This window comes from Lemur catta, chromosome 5 (genome assembly GCF_020740605.2).
Source record: "Lemur catta isolate mLemCat1 chromosome 5, mLemCat1.pri, whole genome shotgun sequence".
NCBI classification, from domain to species: domain Eukaryota; kingdom Metazoa; phylum Chordata; class Mammalia; order Primates; family Lemuridae; genus Lemur; species Lemur catta.
This window is the reverse complement of record NC_059132.1, coordinates 15,591,146-15,615,224: the sequence shown is the minus strand read 5'-3', so window position 1 is coordinate 15,615,224 and position 24,079 is coordinate 15,591,146. Positions and strand designations below refer to the sequence as shown.

Below are 24,079 nucleotides of genomic sequence, written 5' to 3'. Positions count from 1 at the left end.
ACTGGCAGTCTTGTCTGGTGGTTAAAGGGGTGAAATTTGGAGCCAGACACTCCTGGGCTCAAATTCTGGCTCTGCCATTTATTAGTTGAGTGACCTTGAGCAAGTTATGCAACTCAGCTGAGCCTCCATCTCCTTCATTTCATGGTGATGATACCTGTATCACAGGGTGCCGCGTGGATCAAAGAACAAATATTTACAAAACACTTAGCACAGCGCCTCATGCATAGCAAATGCATAATAAATAGCAGCCAGTAGTAGCAGTAGTAGTCTTAGTAGTTAAAGGTAATAATAATAATAATAATAATAATAAAGGCTACATAGTGGAAGCTATTAATAGCATCCTTGAGATCTTGCGTGGGTACTTTATAATTAACCGAACTGTGATGAGTTCTGAATTCCTAAGACATTTCCATAGAGCTGCATTGAAGATGCTTAGGCTCATTTATTCAACAATTTATCGTTTGTTTATAACTCACTTTTGATGTTCTAGGCCTATTGCTAGACATGGGACATTATGACAAAGATAACCTTGATCTCTGTCTGCATGGAGCTTATACTCCAGTGGAGAAGATAGAAAACTAAGTGATGATAAAGAATGCAGGATCATGGTAGAGAGGTCTCAGCTGCTATGATAGTCTGAATTAATGGTGTATAAACTGTGTATCATTCACCTGGGGAAATTCAGTAGATAAATGGCCTCTCTTTTATGGTGTTCCTTAAGCACCTTGCATCATATTTGAGGGGCACAAAGGTATTTTGACTTGTGTGGCAAGGTAACAAAATGGTGTGGTGATCTCATTGAGTAACTTTGTTCAATTCCATATAAGATCATGGAATTGTTTAAAACACATTTTTTTTGTTTTGAAAAGCTTTCAGTTAATCTGGTTTTGCTCCCAGGCTCTTGTGAAATGAGTTGGGAGTGTGTCTTGGCCAAGAGCAAATTTAGGAAAAAAATGACCAGGTGAGGAAGCCAGAGGGGTGACCAGGTGAGGAAGACAGGGCTAAGCCCGCAGTGTACTCCTGGGACTGCTGGGGAAGGAGCAGGTGGGAGGACAGGCTGAAGTGGGTGGTGGGGCATGGTAGGGTGGGTACGGATGGCAGAGAGGTGCCACCGAAGAGCTGGCAAAGCTGTGTTCAGTGTCCACCAGAGGCCTGGCTCCCCTTGGGCTTTAATTCCCCTTGCTCATGCTTTTTTTTTTTTTTTTTTTTTGAGACAGCGTCTCTCTCTGTTGCCCTGGCTAGAGTGCAGTGGCGTCATCACAGCTCACTGCAACCTCAAACTCTTGGGCTCAAGCGATCCTCCTGCCTCAGCCTCCCAAGTAGCTGGGACTACAGGTGCACACTACGATGCTGGCTAATTTTTCTATTTTTTTGTAGAGACAGGGTTTCGCTCTTGCTCAGGCTGATCTTGAACTCCTGAGCTCAAACGATCCTCCCGCCCTGGCCTCCCAGAGTGCTAGGATTACAGGCATGAGACACTGGGCCTGGTCCTGCTCATGCCTCTTTAAACCTTTGTAGATCATAATAGCCCCTGTCAAATGAGCTAATCCATGTGAAGAACTTAGCACAGTGCCTGAGCCCTAGGGAGTGCTCAGTAATAATATGAAACTTTCATTTTTCAGTTTTTGTCACTGTATGGTAAAAAATGATTTACCTAAGTTTTTTTTTTTTTTTTTCCTTTTGTTTATCTCCAGTGCAGTGCCTGGCATGTAGTAAGTGCTCAGTGAATGGTCGTTGTCTTCACAAAGATGCTGATTTCTTTCTCCTTAAGGTTCAGGAAGCAAAAAGGGATAGATCCAGAAGAAAAATTGGATATGATGTAATACTAGCCAACATTTATTATTGACTGTGTGCTAGACACTGTGCCAATTGCTTTACATGCATTATTTGATTTTAGAACAACCTTATCGGGCTAATAGCATTTTACTAATGGGAAAATTGAGCCTTAGAGAGATGAAGTAACTTAGCCAAGGTTACCTAACTAATAAGTGACAGAGTAGGGCTTGGAACCCAGGCAGTGCTGTCTCAACTTCTCTGTTGCCTCAAAGAGGCAGGGAGGGAATCGGGAATTTGGGGGAGGTGGGGTAGATGCCCGTGAATGAGGCTCAAAGGAGCTGGAAGTGGGCAAAGCACAGAAAATAAAATAGGGCCAGGGCGTCAAGAGACCCTCCCTCCGCCTCTAGATTCTAAAGTGAATCTGCCCACCTGCTTTCCCCAGACTGAGGTTGCTTTGGTTGGATTCTGCTCCCCTGGGCTGCCAGCCTGAGGTTGGCATCTCAGTTTCAGGCTTTATGTACCTGCGTGGAAGGGGCAATGCAAAGCATTGTACACACCATATGGGGCTCCATTTGCAGTTAGTGAGTGCTCAGCTGTGCACAGTGTCTCCTTAATGAATCACATGCAAGCGAGCACCGCTATATTTATCCAAGCCCTGGGAGCCGGAGTGCTGGCTCCGGTTGGACCTGCATGCCCCAGAACAGCACCTCGCAGGTTGTTCCAGTTTTCCTTGTGGTCAGGGCCTTAGGGCCCTTCAATAATTTGTTCCCTGGCAGAATCAGCTGGTTTCTGAAGTACCTTTCCAGGCGTTGGAGGCCAGAAAAAATGTTTACCTCCTGAAGCTATAACAGAGACCAAGCGCTAAAAAAGAACCTGGAAGCTACATCTGCTGTGCCCTTGACTTCAAGGCCACATTTAAAGCATCACAGTTAGAGAAGGCTCTTTTATTGTCCTTTCAGGCTTCGCAGGGGAGGTCCCACGATGCTTAATCACCCCACTATCATCAGGTTATGTCTTCCATATAACCTAAAACCCTTGTTTATTTTTTTCCTTAGTAACTCCTTATTTGAAATATTCCTTTTACAGCCAGGCGTGGTGGCTTGCACCTGCAGTCCCAACTGCTCGGGTGGCTGAGGCAGGAAGATTCCTTGAGCCTGGGAGTTTGAGATTGCAGCGAGCTGTGATCGTGCCACTGCACTCCCCAGTGAGACCCTGTCTCCATCGGAGAGTTTGCCAATATGATCGCTTTTGTGCTTGGGAATCAACAACAATAAAATTGCCAGTGTTTACTTAACACTTATTAAGTGCCAGCTACAATGTTAAGCACTTGAAAAGCATTATCTTTCTTTTCCCCACCTCAAAATAACCCTTTGAGCATTATAGCTCCATTTTATCAATAAGGAAAGTAAGATTTCAGAAAAGTAATTTATCTGAGGCTGCACAGCCAGTACATGGAGGAGTCTGGCTTGATAGCGAAGCCCTTTACATCAAATAGCTCCCTCTTTCCTTTCTTCTTCCCGACTATCGTCAATGTCCTCTAACTCTTCTTGCCATCCCCAGCCATTCCCTCACCTAGAAATAAATGTGTCTGCACGTATATGTGTACACATATTTCCCATTTCCCCCTAGAATTGCTTTTTATCCTTTATAAAACCTAGGCAGGTGCAGAATATATTTCTATCCCTGGACTCAAGTGTGGTGTTAAGGTACTTAGCCTGTGACGTGAGTAACAGGGAGCAGACTGGGTTCCCACTGAGGCAGAGGCCCCTGACGTGGCTTCGTGGGATCCGTGTCATCTGCCTTCCCTTGTTAGAGTCTCAAGGCGCAGACAAGTGCTGCGTTCTGGTGTGAGCTGTGCCGCCGGGCACAGTGTGTGGCCCAGGGCAAATCCAATCTCTCTTGCTGGTGGAAATCAAATTCGGTTTCCTACAAAGCTTAAAGTTGAATGGAGAGTATGGGCTTGGTTTTCTAGTCTGAAAGTCCCTTTTCCTTCCCACCTCGGTCAAATAATATTTAAAAGATGGTGAAGCCAAGCCACTTCCCCACTCCGGCTCTCAGTCTTTTCATCGCTACAATGAAAGCAGGGACTAAGGGCTCACTGGGCTTCCCAGCAGCTCTTGGTTTCAGACTTCAGGGAGCTGCAGGAAGAACCAGGGCCAGTTTAAACAAAAAAGGGAGTATATTGTAAAGATATTTGTGCAGTTCCTAAGCTCCCAGAAGAGTTAAATAACGAGACACAGAGAAGCAGGGAAGCAGGGCAGCCTCAGGATCCCTGCAGCAGGAGTTCGTGACCGTTCCCTCTGAAGTGCTGCCATTACGATGACACCCAGCAAAGCCCATTTTTATGTTTCTTTGTTAAAAATGACAAGTCCTAGTGGGAGAACTGGCATGGGACCATTCAGTTATGGAGGGCAGGGTGGCAGGTCACCAGCAGGGAAGTGTTGCTGGAGGCCATCCTTGTGGGTGGAGCAGGTGGTTCCCACGAGGACCTGGTTGAAACCACCCCCGCCACACTCACACGCGTGCACATACTCACACACAGAGCACACCCTGCAGAAAGAGCCCATGTGTATGGGCTGGGTGTTAAATGTGGGCGGGACACAGAGTGGACAGGCTCAGTACTACTGCTCAGTATCAGCAACTGTGATGTAGTTTATCAAACGTTCTCAGGCACCTGTGGGTAGTGGAAAGAAGAACAGGTTTTAAGGCAAAAGATTTGAGGGATGGACCATCCATTAGGTAGAACCAGGGCTGTGGGCACAGAGATCAACAAGCAGCTCATCTTACAGGGAAGCATCAGCCCTGCGTTGGGTTAAGACCCTCTCCTCTCTGCCGGGGCAGGCAGAGGATCCTCTGGTCCCACCTTTTCTACTTTGGTGGCACTTGGGCAAGTTCCGCCTCTTTAGAGTTTTCTGTTTCCTTATCTGTGGGGCGGGGATGATGGCAGTAATAACAATCCTACCGCTACATTTAACAACCGCAGGACAGCAGCTGACAGCCTGTGCCCAGTGCTCTGTGTGTGGCCTGGTCTCCTCACAGTCCTTTGACACAGCACTGTGCAACGCCTGCGTTTTGCAGGGGAGACGCCAAGGCTGCAGACATTGGGATGGGCAGTGAAGTGCGGAGCACGTGAGCATGCAGACAGACGGAGAGGATGGGTTCGGGAGCCGGCGGCAAGGTGCAAGTTCTGGCTGTGACACTCAACGGCGTGGTGTTCTTGGGCACTCGGCTTGAGCTTCATTAATTTGCAAAATGGGCATCGTGCTAGGGCCTGTGTCACGGTGTGGTTGTGAGGAGTAAGTGATTTAATATAGACACGAACAGTGTCTGGGGCGTAGTAATGCTTTGCCACATTTGCTATGATTAATAAAGGGTCCAGTTTGTGCAGGCCAGAGTCAGGATTTGAACCCAGAGCTGATTGACTCTAGAATATGTGCTCTAAGGCAGCTATCTCTGCAGTAGCAGCAGGAGAAGCTTCAGGAGTGAGCGGTGTAAATGGGAGGGGTGGGGAGAGGAGAGCAGACTGTGGAGCTAGGGAGGGGGAGAGAGTGAAGAGCCTGAGGCATGAGGCCACTTCAGGCCTCCCGGGGCCTCTCACAGCCTTGTCTCTGCGACCTTGAACTAGGCACCTGGGAAGTCAGCAGCACCGCCGGGTCCCCATAACCAACTGGAACATTCAGCAAGTCCTTATGCTTCTTACTTTACAGAGGGGTTAGTGCGGAAAGGAAGGACGGAAAGACAGAGTGACTAAGACAGAAAGAGACGGGTGGAATCAGAGAGAGACAGGGCGAAGCAGAGAAAAAGACCTGGAGACAGGCAGAGAGAAAGAGAGTGATTAATACTCCGGCAGATAAACAGACGAGACACACACAGCAGAAAGCAAAGGAAAGCAGGTGTGGGCATGGGTGAGGGTGTCGTGGGGACAGCGCCCAGCGGGCCGTGACTGCCTGGCTTGTTCTGTGGCTGAGAAGCAAACAAGCCTGTTAAGTGTGTCAGCGTTTTATCTGAGGAAAGCACCTTTGCCGGTGCCGGTGTACCAAGGAGTGTTTGACCTCGTAGAGCTGTGTGACAGGAGAAACTGTCCTTATCTGAATTGGGGACAGGAGCGCTCTTCTGTGCATTTCACACTGGATGCCACAGATTAGGCCGGAGTATTTCACAGTGGGTGATAAAGGCTTGTTTGGAGGAGCCCTGGGCTGAGCAGCGCTGGTACAGCGGGCCGAGGGGTTGACACGACTGCAGCCTGCAGCCGGGTTTTCCATGAGAGGATGGCTCTGGGCAGCGTCGCACGTGCGTGTTGGTGCCGGCATTGGAAACCTCCGCAAGGATACCCATCAGAATGCTGACGATTGCCAGTCTCCCCAGATGGATTAATGAGTCTCCCTTTTTCTGCATCACGTCCTTCTATTCTGTTTACAATGTTTACAGTAACAGCACAGGGCTGCTATACTCAGAGCAACAAAGGTTTACAGTAGGTTAATAATTTAAAACGAGAGGTCGGGGAAGCAAGGGCGCCCGGTGTAGCGCAGGCTGGCAGTGCCCATCTGACCAGCAGGCAGCGGCTAAGTGGAAAGGCCAGCGCATTCGAACATGTTTCCCTTTCATGTTTCCAAGAAGCTTTGAAAATCTGATGACCACGATCTCCCCTCTGATTCTTGAAATTATTAATATCCCCTCAGCTCAGGCAGATTTCCTTCCTTTGAGGTTCCTTGGGGTTTTAAATAAGACAGAAGGGGGTGTACGCTGTGCTGGTGGGTGTGTTTCTATAGAGGACGTGAGCTGCGAAACTCACTCCTTCTCCCTTAAGTCCCCGTCTCTCACCCCTTTTTCTTTTAAATTTTAAATGAAGGATGTGGCTGGTATACACCGTGGCATTGCCCATTGGCTTGAGAAATGACCCAGATGTATCTTCTTTCAGGCTTTACGAGGGCAAAGAACAGATGGAGTTTGAAGAATCCATGAGGCGGCTCTTTGAATCCATCAACAACCTGATGAAAAGTCAATATAAAACCACCATCCTTTTGCAGGTTGGTTTATACTACAATAAAATCTGTCTTTTCCTTGGTCAGCCAATAAATGAGAGCATGCTGAGATAATGTCTATTTTTACCTAAACATGCAGCCTTGTGTTAATTGAATTCCTGGTCTGGCCACGTGGTTTGATAATCATGACACCAAGGGCTCCTCGTGGCAAGAGAGCGCATGTTTACTGTTTATTGCCTGTGAAGGCAGCAGCGCCTTCTTTCAAAGTAGCTCTGAAGCTTCTGTTACCTGGAAGGAAATAAGTCAAACCTGATCCACTTCTGATGGTGAGAACAGTTGAGGTGGCAGTCTTTTAAACTGAGACTCCAATAGTTCACTCTTAATTTTTGACAACATAAACTCGGGTTCCCTTTTGGGATTAAAGAGGTCTCCTCTATAAACAAGAGGCACTTTGGAGAGAATGGATCCTCTAACATAGTGGTTCATGATGCTAATGTGCAGTCTGTAAATCTTTGAGAAACCTGAGGCCCAGCCCTGTGTTTGAGAAAGAGAAAGTCTGGATGAAGAGGCTGTTTTGGGGAGACTTTAGAACTTTCACAGAATTTACTCACAAGCACCTGGTGGGAGGGGGAGGTCTGCCTGATGTGTCGTGAATAAAGAAAACCCAAACACATTTATTTAAATCAATGAGTTACTGCAGGTTTCTTTTTCTCCTTCCTCCTCCTCCTCCTCCTCCTCCCCCCTCCTCTCCTCCTCCTTTTTCTTCTTCTCCATCAGTGTTATTCTTTTAGCTGCTAATTTAAATATCCATGTGCCTGGGATGCCCAGCGTCTGGTTAGAATGGCTGAGGTGCTAGTGTTTACTAGGACTGAGGTGAGGAAGCAGAGGCAGCAGTTTGCCTAGGGAGTGTTTCCTGCTAACACTGTGGGTTCCAAACTTTGCACAGTAGAATACTTGGGGATCTTTCATAAATTCTGATGCCTGGTTACCACCACCAGACTTTCTAGCTTAATTGGTATGGAGTGTGACCTGGGCAAAGGGATTTTAAAAATTCCCAGGTGATTTTAATGTGAAACAAAGTTTGGGAACCACTCTGGTAATGGCTTCCTTTAACTCAACAACTAGTAGAAACCAGGTGTGTGCGTGCATGTGTGTATGTGTGTGGAAGGGGCGGGTCATATTCACAATTGTACAGTCCTAATACATAGTTTATGCTTAATAAATATCTGGTGAATGAGTGAATGAACAAATGCACAATCCTAGGGATAGGTCTTAAAATCTCCATTTTATTGATGAAGAAACTGAAGCTCAGAGAGTTGACAAAGCTTTCTCCAGGCCCCGTGTCCCTGGGAAGTGGGATGGCCGGGATTCTGTTCCTCCCTGGCTCCACGCTGACAACCACTGCACTAGACTGTTCTTTATATGTTCATTTAGCACCTGCTGGAGTTGGACGTTTTCCGTGGGGTTAGTTGGGACTGCAGTCTTAGAGTTTTCACCTTCCCTTACGTCTTGCTGGTTTTTCAAAACATCTTCCCCGTATTCCTAAACCCTTCATTATTCTCTAACAATGGAAGGAACAGGAAGAGCAGGGGCAGCATGAAGAAATGTGGCAGGAGTCCCAGCCTGTCACCCTGCCTGTGTCATACTGGAAGCAGCTGAGCTTCCAGTCAGAGGCCGCAGCATCAGGACATCCGCTGAGAGCTGAGGATGGCCAGTGGCAATGGGAGAGGCCACAGGGTTGAGTCGGGTCTGAAACAGGCTCCAGGGAAGCTGACGTGAGAGCGAGCAGACATGAACAAACAGATAAGGCCAGCTGGTGGGGAGGAGAAAGGAGCAGACTGCCTGCAGAGGCAGAGGTGCCACTCTTTCTGATTCCAGCACCTGTTTCCCTGTGACGGCTACTGCAGCTGGTGGGAAGGAACAGGGGGAGAGAGGGAGGAAGGAGTTAGGGAAGGAGAGGAGGGACAAAGGGAACAGGAAAGAGAGGAAGCGCAGATAGCACGTGAGCACCTACCGGGTTGATAAGAATGTTCTTTAACAGCTGCAGGACCTCTCGCTGCTCATTTGACCTCTCAGAGCCTCAGTTTCCTCATCTCTAAAACTCCACTGTCTGGGTGAGGATCAAATCAATACTGCCTGCAAAAGAGCAAATTATAAAACACTATGCAAATGCAGAGAACTAACATGATTATTATGGCCTATGGTGGTTTGAGCGTAAGTCTTTTCACCCAGGGTCTTGTTGTCTGGGTAACTGTGTGAGAAATGCCTCCCGTTCCTTGTGATTTGGGCCAGACCATGCTGGTTTCTTCTCCTGGGCTGTAGTAATGGGCTTCATCTCTTTTTAAATTTTTGAATTTGTTCAAAGAGCCAAATTTAGCTTTAGGGATTTACATAAAACCAATGATGCTTTCCACCTATTTACATGGCTGTTGAAAAGTTATCAAAGAAAAACTTAAAGTCATATTCAAATATGGAGAGCAGTACCATTGGGAGGGAATGCAGTGCTGTTTCAGGGTGCAAGGAACGGGCTGATGGGGTGGGGGGCCAGGTTCTGTGACGTCAGCAGGCCCCACACAAGGGATCATCTGTAAACGCTGACGTTTGCAGCAGGAAGAGGAGCTTTGGCTTTTGACCAGAGACCTGGGTGGGCACTTGGGCACATAACCTCATCATTTCAGCTTCTGTGCCTCAGTTTATCCTTTTATAAATTAGGAAGCCTAATGTCTAATTTAGAGAATTATTGAGAGTACTAAACAAAGCAATAGATTTAAAGCATGAAGTATAAAGCCTGTTACATAGTTTAGTTGAAATAATTTTTAGTCGTTTATACCTCTTCCTCCTTTAGCTCATCATAAAACAGAAGCTTTTTGCATGTTTTACTAGAGTGGCATCTGGAAGGGGGTATTTGTGTTGCTAACCTTGTTACGTGACACCAAATAGTGTTAGGACATCCAGTTATTCAGTTAGATCAAGAAACGTAGATATGCATTTCAAGGAGAAAAAACCCACAAGAACTGACTGTGTGGGAAAAGATGGATGGCAAGGTTTCACCTAGTGCAATAGTGCAAGGCTGTAGGGACACGATCAGGTAATGTCTGCCACAGGTGTCGGGTGGGAACATGGAGTGAGGATGACAGTGATTGACATTCCTGGTTCAAACTGTGCTTCCAGCTGTGTAGCGGCTTGTGGTAGAAACCCTTATTCGTGCCTGCCTTAATTGTAAGTGGAGCAGCTCGGATTCAAATCTCAGCTTCATCCATCGTGAGTTCTGAGACCTAAGCAAGTTATCTCCCATTTTCTAGTGCTCATCTGGCTTTTGCCAATTGCTTTCTGTGGTTTTCCTTCTTGTTTTGAGTTGGCATGGCAGTGGCTCACTCAAACCTGTGGAGAATTTAAAGTCAGTAGTTCAAAGGGGGCAGAAAGAGCAGTAGAAATACCTTCCATTGATCAAGTACCTACCATGTGCCAATCGTGGCACTGGGCTCTTCATATACAGTGTTTTCAATCCTGCCAGAGATCTGCAAGGAACCACCATCCTCAGTGTCTACAGGAGGCTCTTAAAGTTAAATAGCTCACCCCAGATTACATCTGTTTATAGTAGGGGAGTGGGGATTTGAATCCACCCTGGTCTTCTGACTCCAAACTCACTGTTCTCTATGCCACAGGAAAGGCTTAGGCCAGGGGTTTCCACGTGTTTTCAACAATGGGCCACATGCTCAGAAGTCCCTGTGTGTGCCAGCTTGTGAGTGTTGTTGATAAAACTGATGACAAGCATGAGGGTCAACTCCAGACACTTGTGAATTGGATGTAGTTCAAATGCGGGTAAAGGGCACATGGTGACATTACGCAGACCAATTTGCCCCATTCTCCTTAAGGTCTGTGATATTTCATAATGCCCAGTTTGGTGGTGCAAGTGGGATTAAATGAATAGCTTGTAACGAATGAGATGCTTTCTTGGCCATTATGATTGTCACTCATGCTACAAAGTCACTGCAGTGTCCAGGAGGACAAGGGACTCTTTTACATCCCCAGTGCCTAGAACAGCAGTTGCCACATGGAAAGTACTTGGATATCTGTTGTCTGAATGAATGAAAGAATGAATACTAGCTTCCACCGCTTTGCTTTGTTCTGTTTCGTGTTTTAGCATTTATTGTGTGTCAAGCTTTGCGCTAAAAGCTTTACATATATTGTTAGCTCATTTGATCTTGATAATCATCTTTTAAGGCAAATATTCTCTAAAAATTTCAATAGATTTAGGAGATACAAGTGGAGTTTTGTTTCATGCATAGATTGTATAGTGGTGAAGTTTGGGCTTTTAGTGTACCCAGCACCCTAATGGTGTGTACACTTTATCCAGTAGGTAATTTTTCATATTAAAAAGGAAAAAAAAACCCAAATATTCTTCTTATTTCCACTTTACAAATGAGGAAAAGGAGGCTTAGGGAGGTTGAGTGACTTAACCACAGCTGAAAAGTAGCAGATCTTGGATTTGAATCTTGGCTATGCAAGTCCAGAGTTTTAGTTCCTAATCACCACCAAAAAGTAGGGTAGTTTTATTAAAGACCTAATTCTTCTGGAAAAATACCAGGTAGATAAACACTAAACAACAGTGAACAACAGTAAAGATGGACAGATATTTGGTCTGTAGTCATGCAACAAGCTAATAAAAATGCTTCTTTCTTCCCTCTCTTTTCTTTGTTCATTGATGTAAAATGTTCCAGTGTCTGAACTAAGGGAAAAGGTGTCCAATTCTTGAGAATTGGCCCATAGGCTGTACGCTGAACCCCCAGAGGTAGGAAAATGAGAATTAATATTTAACAATAGGAGCTGGAGTTCCAACCCAAACCTCTAAGTGATTCTTCAGTCTCGTCCCCTTTGCAGCCATATACTCCACACTCCACTTAGGGCTGATATTTGGGAATGGTGGATTCGGTGGCAGGTAGGATGAAATTTTGTCCCAAGAAGGAAGCTGTAGTCATACATAGCTCACATTTTTCATTTCGTCTTCATGTTAACACTATAAAGTAGATAACTTTATTCCCTACATTTTCCTGATGAGGAAACTGGAGCACAGAGTTCTCTTTCACAGAGTCCCACAGGTAAAGGTGATCTGAAGTCAGCTGGCCTGGCTCTGCAGGCAGCTGTTAAACACTGGACTCTACTGCCCTGCCAAGCTCAGGGGCCAGCACGGTGTTGAGCTACGGAAGCATGGAAACACACATATTCCAGAACCTGGTTCCTCTTCCCTTCTCTCTTCCTGAATGATCAGTGACAAGGCAGAATGTCCTGAGAGAGTTACGTGTATTTTCCTCAGGGACAATCCAGCATCTCTAAGGAGGCTGCCTTCTTGCAGTCATGCTCTGGTGAATTCCTGGGACATTGCTTGTCCGTGGCCCTTGACCGTCTGTCTAACACTTAGCTGAAATAAAAAGAGTGGAAATTGGCAGGATGGGAATAGTACCTGTTTTGAATGCCTGTGGCTCTTGAATGAGGAAGATGTCTAGCATTCTTGCATAACTCCGTATCATTTCAAGACATATTCATTTTGGCCAGAGGTCTGTATCTATTGACACCAACACTGGCCACTCTCACTGTGTTTGAAAGAGAGCAGGAGACAGTGAGCCTGAAAACACTCAGCAGACAGGTCTCCTTTGAGCTTGGGGGAGGGCAGCCGCTTGGTTTTGATTTTTTGTTATTATTTTTAAATATTTGCTACTTGCTAACAGCTCAAGATGATCAATCCAGGTGAAGTCCTTCTAGACAACAATGATCTCAGTTGTCCTCCCTTGACTTATCTGTGGAGCAGTAAAATCACTATTGCCAGTTTGCCCTCTTCTTGTGGGCTGCACCTGGCCTTTGGCAGAGAGATGCAGAGCTGACGATTAACCTAGGAAATCCACTGATGCCACGCAATTACCTGATTGCTGCACTAGCAAACATATTCCTGCTGTCATTCTCACACACCCCGTATGTGTGGTAAGGGGGAGCCTTAATTTAAGGGATGTCAGAAAAACTGCATTTTCTTTTTGAAAACTATCCTCACTAGATGAGGGAGGCTCTTTATCCACTTCCTCCCCCAGATCAGCGTTCTCTCCCCTGCTGCAACCTCCTCACTGCCGTGACAGGCTGCCTCTCCTGCAGCGTGACGGGCAGTAGCAGAGCACACTGGGTAAGAGCCAGCTGGGCAGAGTCGGGTACACAGCCTCGCTGTGCTACTTACCAGCCACGTGGCTTTTGGCAAAGTATTAGCCTCTCTGTGCCATAGTTTCCTCATTGGTAAAATGGGGTAACAATAGCTGCTCAGAGTAGTTGTAATAATTAAATGAGATCATGCATGTAAAGTGTTTGGCACATATAAAGTTTCCAATAATGTTCCTATTTTAAAACCTTCTTGTTAATAATCCTATTATATGTGTGTAGGTATGTGTATATGTGTGTGTGTTTTATTATATACCATATAGGAATATATACCATAGAATGAAAGTAATAACAATACAACATTATTTTACATGTAATAGTATTAATAGTGAGAGTAAAAATAATAGCAATGGCAAGGCAACACAGTTTTCAGGAGGCTGGTGGATCTAGAAAACCAGTCTGTTTCTAGACCCCAGGCCTTAGAGACGTGTGACAAATGGAGGTCTCTGGCAGGTCTTGTGGCTGAGATGCCCTGTCTTTTGGGAGTGCTTGGTGGTAGCACCTGCTGAACTTGCCTGTTGTCACCCTCTCAGATGTGTCAGGGTGTCAGGGGAAGACCAGGGGCAGAAGCCCTGCGGCCGCTGCTGGCCGTGGGTCCAGACTTGGCAAACTTCCCGAGTCAGAGATGTGCTGTCCCCATTGGAAAAGGGCAACATAGGCTGCCACTGCTCTGTGAGGCCGCCTGCACCAAATGACAGTTTAACACTCCTGTCACGTTGCTAACACCCTCTGAGTCTCAGGTGACCGTAACTCAGTTTGTTTGACTTTACTGCCATCCCGAGTGGGGAGGCTGGGGATACTGGCTCCTTCCGGGCAGCCCCGCCCCTCGGTGCTGATAGCGGAAGTGCCCGAGTGCGTAAGTGGGCATGTCTATGCAGACTTCCGGTGACTGCTGTTCTGTGGCATCACTCCAAAGCCCTGGAACGCCATGCAGTTCTTGAAAGCCAGCAACCTCAGCGCCACTGAAGTCCTGGGTACACGTTATACTCTGTCCAGGCTCCGGGGAACGAGGACAGGTGCCTGAGTAATGAGATGAGGAGAGACTTGGCACACATACCTGTGAGGTGCACAACAGGCTTTATTTCCTGGCATTCCCTGTCACCACACAGCAGGAGGCTGGAGCCTTGGGGTGAGGAAGTGGGCCCAGGCTCCTCCAGGTGCTGGGTGAAGAGCTGGGATTATTCACGCTCAGGTCCCTGTGGGCTCCATGTTCTTTGGCCTAAGAGTGGACGAAGAAACGCCTCACTAGAAGTGCTCGGGTGAGTCCTTTTTCAGGGCTTGTGCCTCAGGATATGGTGTCCCTTTGCCTTTAGAGGTTGTAAACAGGCAGCCCATGGGGGAAATGCAGCCTGCAGATGTGTTGGGTTTGGCTACCACAAGTCTGAAACAGTTGAACAAGAACGACTCATCCTTTAGACTGAGTGTGGATTCCACACACCTCATCACTTTCCGCTGCCCTGTGCTTGTTCTCCGTCACTCCTTTCTCATACAGATGGTCTTGCCCAGCCTGCCTGGTACAGATGGTGCTTGACCACCCAGGTTGTAATGTACTGTGTAGTGTAACCGCCTGGAGGAATGTCATAATGCTTCTTAGCATATTAAAATTCTGAAAAGTCCTGTTGCTAAAAAAAAAAAAAAATCACTGGCTTGTCTTTGCTTAAATCAATGTTTCTCAAACTTATTTGATTGCAAACCCCTTTTCCCCTACACAATACCTAGCACCATCCTATGGGACAAGAGTGTCCAATAGAACATAGTTTTAGAAACACTGACTTTGGAGCCTTGTTTTCTCTTGTCAACTACATTTGAAAGAGTAAAGAATACGTCTCTAGATACAAAATCTAATTACTATAAAGAAAAAGTCTTGACAACTTGACAACATGCAAATTAAAATCTTTATGTGCAATGAAACAACAGGACAAGCAAGAGGAAATTCTTGCAAAATGTGTTACTACAAAAGGGTTAATATTAATGATGTATAAAGAATTCTATAAACTAATAAGAAAAAAGAAGAATGGAAAAAGGATATAAACAAGCAGTTTAGTAAGTTTACATGTTCAATAAATGTAGAAAAGATGCTCAACTGCACTGGCAACCAAAGAATTGCAAATTATAGTTGCAAATAATGCATTATATCAACAAAAATGAGAAAGATCATATATCCAATTTTAGCAAAGGTATGGGGAGAGGGACAGTCAGTAAAAGGAAATTGGTTGCCATGGCTTTTAAAATAACTTGACAATATCTCCTAAAATTTATATGTATATATATTTTGAAACATGAGTTCCCCTTTGAGCAATCCATCCTACAGTTAAATATTTTCTCACCACCTGTTTTATAATGAAGAAAAACTGAAAATGGCATGGAGCCTTTCAGCAGGGGTTAGTTGAAAGAGATGTACCCATTTGGGGATTGCTGGGTAGTGGTTAGAAACGATGAGAGCACACTCTATGAAATGGCAGGCCAAGAGCCCACTGGTTTGTGGTTAACTGCAAAAAGCAAGTTGCAGACCTCTATAGTTACATACATACACATGCACACACATGTTCATGCATAGGAAGCAGTCTGGAAGAAAACTTACCACAATGTTAACGGTGGTCCCTTCTGGGGAAGAGAGATTGGAGCTTAGATGAGGATGTGATGTAGGACTACGGGGACAATTTTCACCCTAATACCTTATCTTGTGTGAATTTTTTTATTTTACATCAAATATATAGTACTGAATTTTTAGAATTTAAAAGTCATAAACTACAAGAAGAAAAAAAGGATGAGTGCACAGAGACAGAGAGTTGCTATTTGAGTAAGTGGCCATGTGGCTTAAGGGTTGCAAGGAATGACTCTACGAGCAGCCTGCCTGAATTTGAATTCTGGCTCTCTACTACCTAACTTCGTGGTCTTGGGATAGTTATTTAATCTTGATAAGCCAGAGATTCCTTACCTATGAAAATAATATTTCCCTTGCAGGGCTGTAATTAATAAGATAATCTATTAGCAGTGTTCAGTACCATGTCTGCCTCATGGTAAATTCTCAGAGAATAGTCATAATCATTATTTATGTTAAGTAAGAATCCCAGTTTTATATGGCTAGGAGTGAGATTTTCTTTAAGAAAGGAATTTTTCCTATTTTTGCTTTGGTCTGATTTTTAGAGGGGCATCCATGTTGATAATAGAACCCTTAGGATATACAGAAAAACAAAAAGAAAGAGAATAAAAAACGCCTACTTCCATTAGATTCTTAAACATTATTTTCTATTTATGTGACTTACAACTGCCAAATTTGTAGTCTGCCCTGCTGCTTAGCAAGTGGTGTTGCTGTGCAGGGGGCACGTGTGGCTCACACCTCTGGTTACATCCGTTAACTTAAAGGGAGTAAATAATCTACCACAATGCTCAGCTTTCCTAACCCAGTTAGTGAACCAAAACATGCCCGCTGTTGTTCACAGAGTGGCTGGGGAGAGGAAATACGAATAACTCAGTCCAATCCATTCTTGCTATCAACAAAACAATTCAAGCACACCATGTTCCATTAATAATGGAAGGTACCATTTAGTGAGTACCCAGAATATACCTGATGCTCTGTTAGATGACTCACATATATTATTTTTAATTTTCACAATCCTGCAAAATAGGCATTACTTTCCCTATTTCAGAGATGTGTAAATATCTGAGAGGTTAAGTGCTTTGTCAAAAGCCACATGGCTAATAAGGTGTGGAAACAGACTCTGACTGCAGATCTATGTAAGTTCAAAGTCTGAGTTCATTCTGCTGTACATTACTGCCTCCTTGAAGGTAGAAGCTATGGCTTCACTAATATTGCATATAAAGAAGTACATGCTTATGTTTCAGTCTACATGCAGAGTCTTGCGTCATTATAGTAGCGCCCAAGGTACAGGGTCATTTTCCCCTGATCTGTGTCATGTTGCAAAGTACCCTCTTTGCCAGCACAGACTGGTTAGCTGTGGCCATCACTCACATTTATTTCCCATTCCACCTAGGTGGCGGCTTTGAAATACATCCCATCTGTCCTCCATGATGTGGAAACGGTCTTTGATGCGAAGCTACTCAGGTAAGAGCTTATGTTGTACTTTCCTGGGCTCTGTTGGCAAACCAGGGATTCAGAAGGGGAGGAGGGCTCTTGTGGGGAGTTCCAGATGGCCCTCACTTGAGGGACGGGGAGGGCACAGGATGGGAGCCCTGTTCAGGGCTTCCAGTGTGGGATTTTTACCTTTTGGTTTTGTTGTGCCAGACTTTGGTGAAAACCAACTGTATAATAAACATCCCTCTTTGATTATACAGAGGGTAAACAAGTAGGCTAAAATTTGATGTTTGGGATAAATGTCTCCATATCACCTGGCATTGAAGGTTATTTTGGGTTCTAGTTTTTGCCCTGTAAGCCCCACAGTTGTGAACGGAGAACAACCTAAGGACACTTAAAGAGATGATGGAGATGGGCCCCCTTCTGCTTTTTCCTTCTTAACTCCATCTCATAGATGAACGCCTTATGTTGGTGTGATCATGCTGTTGGAATGGGGGCATCTGAGTCAGACATACCTTCTTCTTCCCTTTTCTTAGCTTGATAGAGCCGTGAGGTCTAAATGGCATAATGGATGTAAAATGCAAAGCATGTGCCTGGTGCACAGTAAGTGCTCAGGGCTGTTGGTATTATCTTCAGATTTTCACATCTCTTTGAATGCTATTGACAGTCAATGCCACCAGCAACTTACACATAGTTACTGAAGGCTTCCTGTGCATCTGATACTCTGCCAGAAATTGGGGGTCTAAGGGGAGCAAAAGCGGAATAGTTTCTGCCCCTACAGAGCTGACATCCCGGGATAGACTGTAATTGCTATGAGGTGGGAGGCATTGGTCTAACTTGCTCTAGTAGCTCCTGTTTTTCCTGCCCTCAGCCAACTCCTGTACGAGTTCTACACCTGCATCCCTCCCGTGAAACTCCAGAAGCAGAAAGTGCAGTCCATGAATGAGATAGTCCAGAGCAACCTCTTCAAAAAGCAAGGTGAGTGCAAAGCATCCTGGCTGGGGGGCGAGGTGTCGGGGAGAGGGAGGAGTGCCAGCCTCATATCCTCCTTCGGAAGCCTGGCAGGAGAGCGCAACCTGTCCGGTGACGAAAACATCTCTTCTCTAGCAATTCCCTTGGTTCACATAAGTGCAAAAAGGAGAAAGTGGCTGATGACTCAGATATCAGAATCTAAATTGATTTTAGGAATGCTTAGGTTGCATGGTTTATGTCTCTTAAGAAAGTTTAATGAGGAGTCATGCTTTAGATCGTTGTGGTATGAGGCTTTTTTGCCTGCGTGGTTTATTATTCCTGTCCTTGAGGGGAAGTGGATGAAGTTCTTTTTAGTAGAAAGAGCCTTTAATGGGGAGGTTCTCAAAACCTGGAGTGTGTAAGAATAAACTGGAGAGCTTATTAAAATGCTAATTCCTTGGACCCATCTCAGAGATTCTGATTCAGTAGGAATTAGCATTTTTTTTTTAGTTTGTAGAAAAATGTAAATTATTTTTGAATAGGTAACACATTGACATGGATTAAAATGCAAAGATACGAAAGGGGACCACATGAAAGGGTCTCTCCAGACCCTGTACATGGCCACTCCCAGCTCCTTCTCCAGGGTTAACCAGCGTTTCCAGTCTCCTGTGTTTGCTTCCAAGGACACTCATGGATGTGCAATCACATACATGCTATGCATTCTCCCTGGTATTTTATTATTATCACTCAAATGGTAACATATTATGTAACTGTTCTGTACTTTGCCTGTCTTTATTTAATGGTGTGTATTTATGGAGATCAGGGAATGGCAGTGGAGTTATGGTCAGAGCTTGTGCTTACCCTAAACTGGTGACCACTGGGTCCTCTGACCAACCCCACTGTCAAGAGACTTGGGGGGTTCCCTGTTTTTGAGGTCAAAAGCTCATCGACTAGATGTGCATAGCTCCTCCAGATAGGGCCAGGCAGGATTTAGAAGCCCTTATTCATCCTCCATCTCTTCTTCAGCAACTTGCTGGATCAGGCAAAATAGATGATGCCTTTTGCTTGATGTAAATGAATTACTTGTTCAGAAACTGTGCATTTTTCACTTCTATCTGTAAGGGTGAAGAAATGACTTTTGAGGGTCAGTAGTGTTTTCTATACCCTGAGACCAACCCTTTATAATTTTAAATTTCTTTGTCCATGCTGATGTCAATAATAAAATGAGAAGCGAACTGTGCAAGAAACAAGAGGTCTTAGAATTCAGAGGATCAGCCGTCGCCCAACTGAAATTTATTCAAGGAGTGAAGCCTGAATATTTATGCAAATTGCCTGGTAATCACAGAAATATTCAGGAACCACTTCACTGTAAAGATGTTTTCTTCCAATGCTTGGTTAACATGGTGCATCCAAAATTGCTGTCTGGATCCTCTCCCTGGAGTTAAGGGTTGGAAAAGGACATAGGGAAGAAAAGTGTGGTTTTTCTTGTGATTTTAATATTCATGTGTGTGGTTTCCTGACCATTTTAGACAGATGTGTGGCAACAGATTAATTCAATCCATATGTGGTTTGTGCAAGGTGGTTTGTGTGAGGTGATGGGAGACTAATCCTGGTTAAGTCTTGTTGCATTCCTTGAATTACTGTGCCTTTTAAAAGTGGGACTTCCATGTTTTTAAAGTTCTGACTTCTACCTCCAAATGAATTGCCCTTATTCTGAAAGCTTTGAAATATGCCTGTCCCCTCCTGCCCTGGCAACCCCTCTGAGATCTCATGTAGTGTCACTGTAGGACAAATTGAGTCTTGTCCTAGGGACGTGACAAGGACAACTCTAGCTACATATGGTGCTGCACAGGCAGCAGAGAGCGGGCTACTTGGCTCTCCTTCATTGTTCAGAGCTGCCGTCATTGTCAGCGGCCCGGCCTGGCACCGAGGCCAGATGGAGAGCTAGCGCGGTCCTGGACTGGGCAGGTGGTGTCAGTTCCAGCCTCGGGGAAGTCAGAGCAATTCCTTTACTGGAGCCACATCTCCTGGGCTGGGAGGTGGCCCCTGAGGGTTGGCATAATCACAGGGCAGGCTGGACAGCTGCTGCTTCCCAGTCCTGCTGTGTGTCTGAGTTTCGGATTCAGTAAAAACCCTCTGATTAATATTAACTGACAGAAGGCCAGCCCTAGTGTTGTACACAGTTACAAAGGAAATGCAAAATTCTTACCTTTCAATACATACAGAGACTAGAAGCAGACACACAAAGTGCCCTTTGGGGACTCAATTGTGAGAGGATGCAAAGTATAGCCAGTTGGCTCACACGTGACAGCAGTCTGCTGGTGGCCACGGCTGCAGGGTAACTCCTCTGCGCTATTTACTTGTTAAGTGAACCCTCCTACAAAATAATCCCCACGGGAAACTCCAGCTGATCGCCTTTCTTAAGTCCTCAAGTTCCCAATGAGTAAGAGCTGCATTCATGTATACTTACCAGGTGGCCATCGCCCTTGGGTGAGTATCTCTTTTTCTGCCCTCACACAAGGTGAGTTTGATTCCTCCGGCCAAGTTTGCGCTGTAATGACATTCCTCCTGTTCTGCTCCCTGTGAAGTATCCTGTGCCTCAGGGACGTGATTTGCTTTGAGCCCACACTCATCCAACTGCCAGATGTGCAAATTGCCTGGAGTATTTTTGGTGACATCAGCTTGTACTCACAGCCCTGAACATTTGTATTGACATCAAGCAGAGGGGCCAGAAGGCTTTTAAGCACTCTGAGATTTTGGCAGGCTACCCTCTTGGCCCGTCTTCAGGAGGATCCTGTGGAGAAGGAGAGAGGGTTTACTGGCTAAGGGCACTGGTTCTTGGGTCACACCAGACCTGAGTTTAATTCCTGGTTCAGCCCCTTCTCGGCTGTGTGACTGTGGGTCATTTTCTTAACCTCTCTGATCACCAGTAAGTGCATCTGTAAAATGAGAATAATAATAATAATGTCTGTCTTAGAGGGTTATTGTGTGGGATAATGAGATAGGTGATGCATTTCAAGTACTTTACACAGTGTCGGGCTCAGCATAATATCCCATGCTAAGCAGTAACTCTTATTATTGGTGGTGTTGTTTTCCTGCTGCACCCTGTAGTATCACAGCTTCTATTCCAACCTTTAGATTTCTTTCCTTCGTGTTTGATAGCTGCACATAATCCTAAACCAAGCTTCCTTGTTTCCCTGGAAGCCACATGGCTTTCCTCGGGGTCTGAGAAACACAGGACTTAATGAATGTACGGGCCTTGGTCTGTATGTGCTTTTCATTCTGGCTTTGAATGCCTGTTTCCATTTTTATTTCATTTCCCTAGAGTATTTTTGTGACAGGGCCATGTTATGTATGCCTAGAAGAATAGGGCACAGTGAAATGTTTGTGGTTTCTTCCTTCATTGTTTATCTTGCTACAGGCCCCAACATAGTGACATAGTTTTGGACACTTGACAGCCATCCTCTATGATGACTTGCTGCTTGGGGCTCTTTTAAAACACACACACACACACACACACACACACACACACACACACACTAGCAATATTTTTCTTTTCTTTCATGGAGACAATCAGCTTCAACTCTGACTTGCCCTGTGATCTTGAGTAAATTACTTAATCCTTGCAAGCATTAATTTCCTCATCTGAAAAATGGGAATAGCTACAGAATGGGTCTCATTGGGTTGTTGTGCAGACTCAGTGGCATAATGGGGCTTGTTGGCCTGGGGTATGCAAGGTCCCATATGGCATGTCATGCCCTATGTGAATGCCTTCAGGGTGCAGCAAGAGGAGAACTGAGAAATCTACAAAGAACCAATTTGCTGTCTGCTTCAACACAAGCTCAGACCTGCCTGGCAGTGATGACGGGAGAAAGGATGAATAGAGGTGCCTGGAGAAAGCTCTAAGGGGAGTCTATGAGGAAACCAAACCATCTATGCCTTGGGAACAGACTTGTCCCTGTGAGAACCTAATCTCTAAGGAATGTGTCTTTTTAGTCTGATGCTAATCAGAGGCACCATCTGGTTCAGTGTAAACTGCTTTAGGATCCACATTGCTCGTTATTTTCTCTTCAACTTCCAAAACAAACAGAGAGATTGAGAAAGAGAGAGAGAGAAGAGAGAGAGACCTGAAGGAGATTTGGAAACTCTTTCAATGTTTACTTTCAGCCGGGGGTTTTTCACTGGATACTTTATTGAGAAGCTGTTCTTTGAGCACAGAGCACCCAGTTTTCCTTTTATCAAGAAGAGGTAGCTGCCTTCTCCCCCCTCTTACCTGTTGCCCACGGCATCTGGGGCTGCTGGGTCCTCACTTTATAATTCCCAGTGGGCTGGCAGATGCTGGGGGAGGGGATACAAATAATTGTGCCCAACCCCAACAGGGTTTATCTTTTCTAATCGTCGTATCATTGCAGCATTGGCTGGGAACAGAGAAGAGTCCTCTGACTCTAGCAGTTATTGCTTTGCTTGGTGATCTTACATAACATCTCTGAGCCTCGGATTTCCTGTCTGAAAATCACGTATAGGAATGTCATCATGAGAATAAGGGCCTTTTGATTTGGAACATCCTTGTTTCTGATCATGGCTTGATCACTTACTAGCTGTGTTGCTTTGAGCAAGTAATGTCTCTGAGCTTTGGTTTCTTTCACTACAAAAATGCAGTAGCTTATGAAAAACAACTAGCAGAGTGCCTGAGATACAGTTGCTGGTTATTAAAAGGCATCTATTGTATCTATTGTATAACAGTTATAACCACAAGAATACTAACGATATCAATAGTATCTTAAAGGGAGAGATTTGTATTTATTAAATGCCAGCTATGTATCCAGTGCTATATAAAGCATAAAATATATTAAATTTTTACACCGAGTCCATGATGTATTATTCCCATCTTACAGATGGGGAAAACAAGTCCTAGCAAGTTAAGTAATTTTCACCCCATTGAGACCAAAGGTTACACAACGTATTAGGGTACATTGGGTTATGTGATGCCAGGGTAATGAATTAATCTCCAAATCTCAGTGGTTTAACAATGGAAAGGCGTATTTCGCCCTGTGCAAACTCTGAGGAAGATCTTATGCCTTTCCTAAGTCCCTCCTGAAGTCATGCCAGCTGGTACAGTAGCCTCCCAGCCACAGGGAGGAGAGGGAGGGAGGGAGAGAGCACAAGCGCTTCCGACTACCTCAGCCTGGAAGTGACACTGCCAGTTCCAGGTCCAGTGGCTGGAAGCCATCACAGGTACCCAATGCCAGGGCATCTGGGAGGTGAAGTGACAGGCGTGCAGCAGCTGATGAGCACTGGCTCTGCCCCTGGCAGGTTTTAAGTGTTGAAGCTGCGTTCTGAACACAAGCCATTTGAATAACAAAACCTGTCTTGTCCCCAGGGCATCATGCTTTATGCTTATAATGACTAAAGAGGAGAAAATAGTGTTTATTTTCTCCTTGGTAAGGCTTCCTTCTCCATGGTAGGAAAAGTGCCTTACCCTTCCTCCTGGGGGATTTTGTTCTCTTTCATTCTGCCCTCCTCACCCCTGTTCCAAATGCTGGCACCGAGCTCTCTCACAGGGGTGTACAGGGACCTTGCCTGGGAGGGGGATGGGACTCCTGCTGCACGAGGTTGCTCCTGTGGCTTTGCAGGCTGCAGCCCCCCTGCAGCCAGCAGGGTGGTAGCAGGCAGCTGCCTGAGACCTGGGATGCTGGCGTCAGGCTTGGCCGCTGAGCCGGTTCTGAGGGAAAAGGCAGACAGGAGAACAAAGCCTGGTCCTCTCAGGATGTGCTCTGGCCTCCTGGCAGGCCTCTCGTCTTACATGCCCTTGCTCCATTCTGTTCTTTGCGTACACTGCCTGGAACACCTTCTGTCGCTGCCCGTTTCCTTTCTCCACCCCCACGCACACTCAACAGGTAACTCCCACTCATCCCTTTGAGGCCCAAAGCAGACCTCAAGACTGCAGTAAGTCCTGACGTCTCAGGCACTTGGCTCGTTCCATTTAACACTTACTCAGTCTCTCAGGCAGATCAGGCCCTGGGGAGATACTGTGGATAGGTTGTCCCTAGTTTGCAAATTTCTGCACCGGCGCTCCATGTGCAAAGAAAATGAAGCTTCTTATTTTTGTTTGCTTGTGATCTAATTTAATCTTTCT

General features: G+C 45.4%; 1 protein-coding gene across 1 annotated transcript in view; it reads left to right on the top strand.

Moving 5' to 3' along the window:
* Positions 1-24,079, top strand: part of DOCK2 (dedicator of cytokinesis 2) — a 383,026-nt gene that overhangs the window by 80,478 nt on the left and 278,469 nt on the right. The window contains exons 23-25 of the mRNA XM_045551201.1: positions 6,695-6,803; positions 16,952-17,022; positions 17,864-17,970. Of these exons, the coding sequence (XP_045407157.1) occupies positions 6,695-6,803; positions 16,952-17,022; positions 17,864-17,970 (287 nt within the window). The remainder of the gene's footprint in view (positions 1-6,694; positions 6,804-16,951; positions 17,023-17,863; positions 17,971-24,079) is intronic.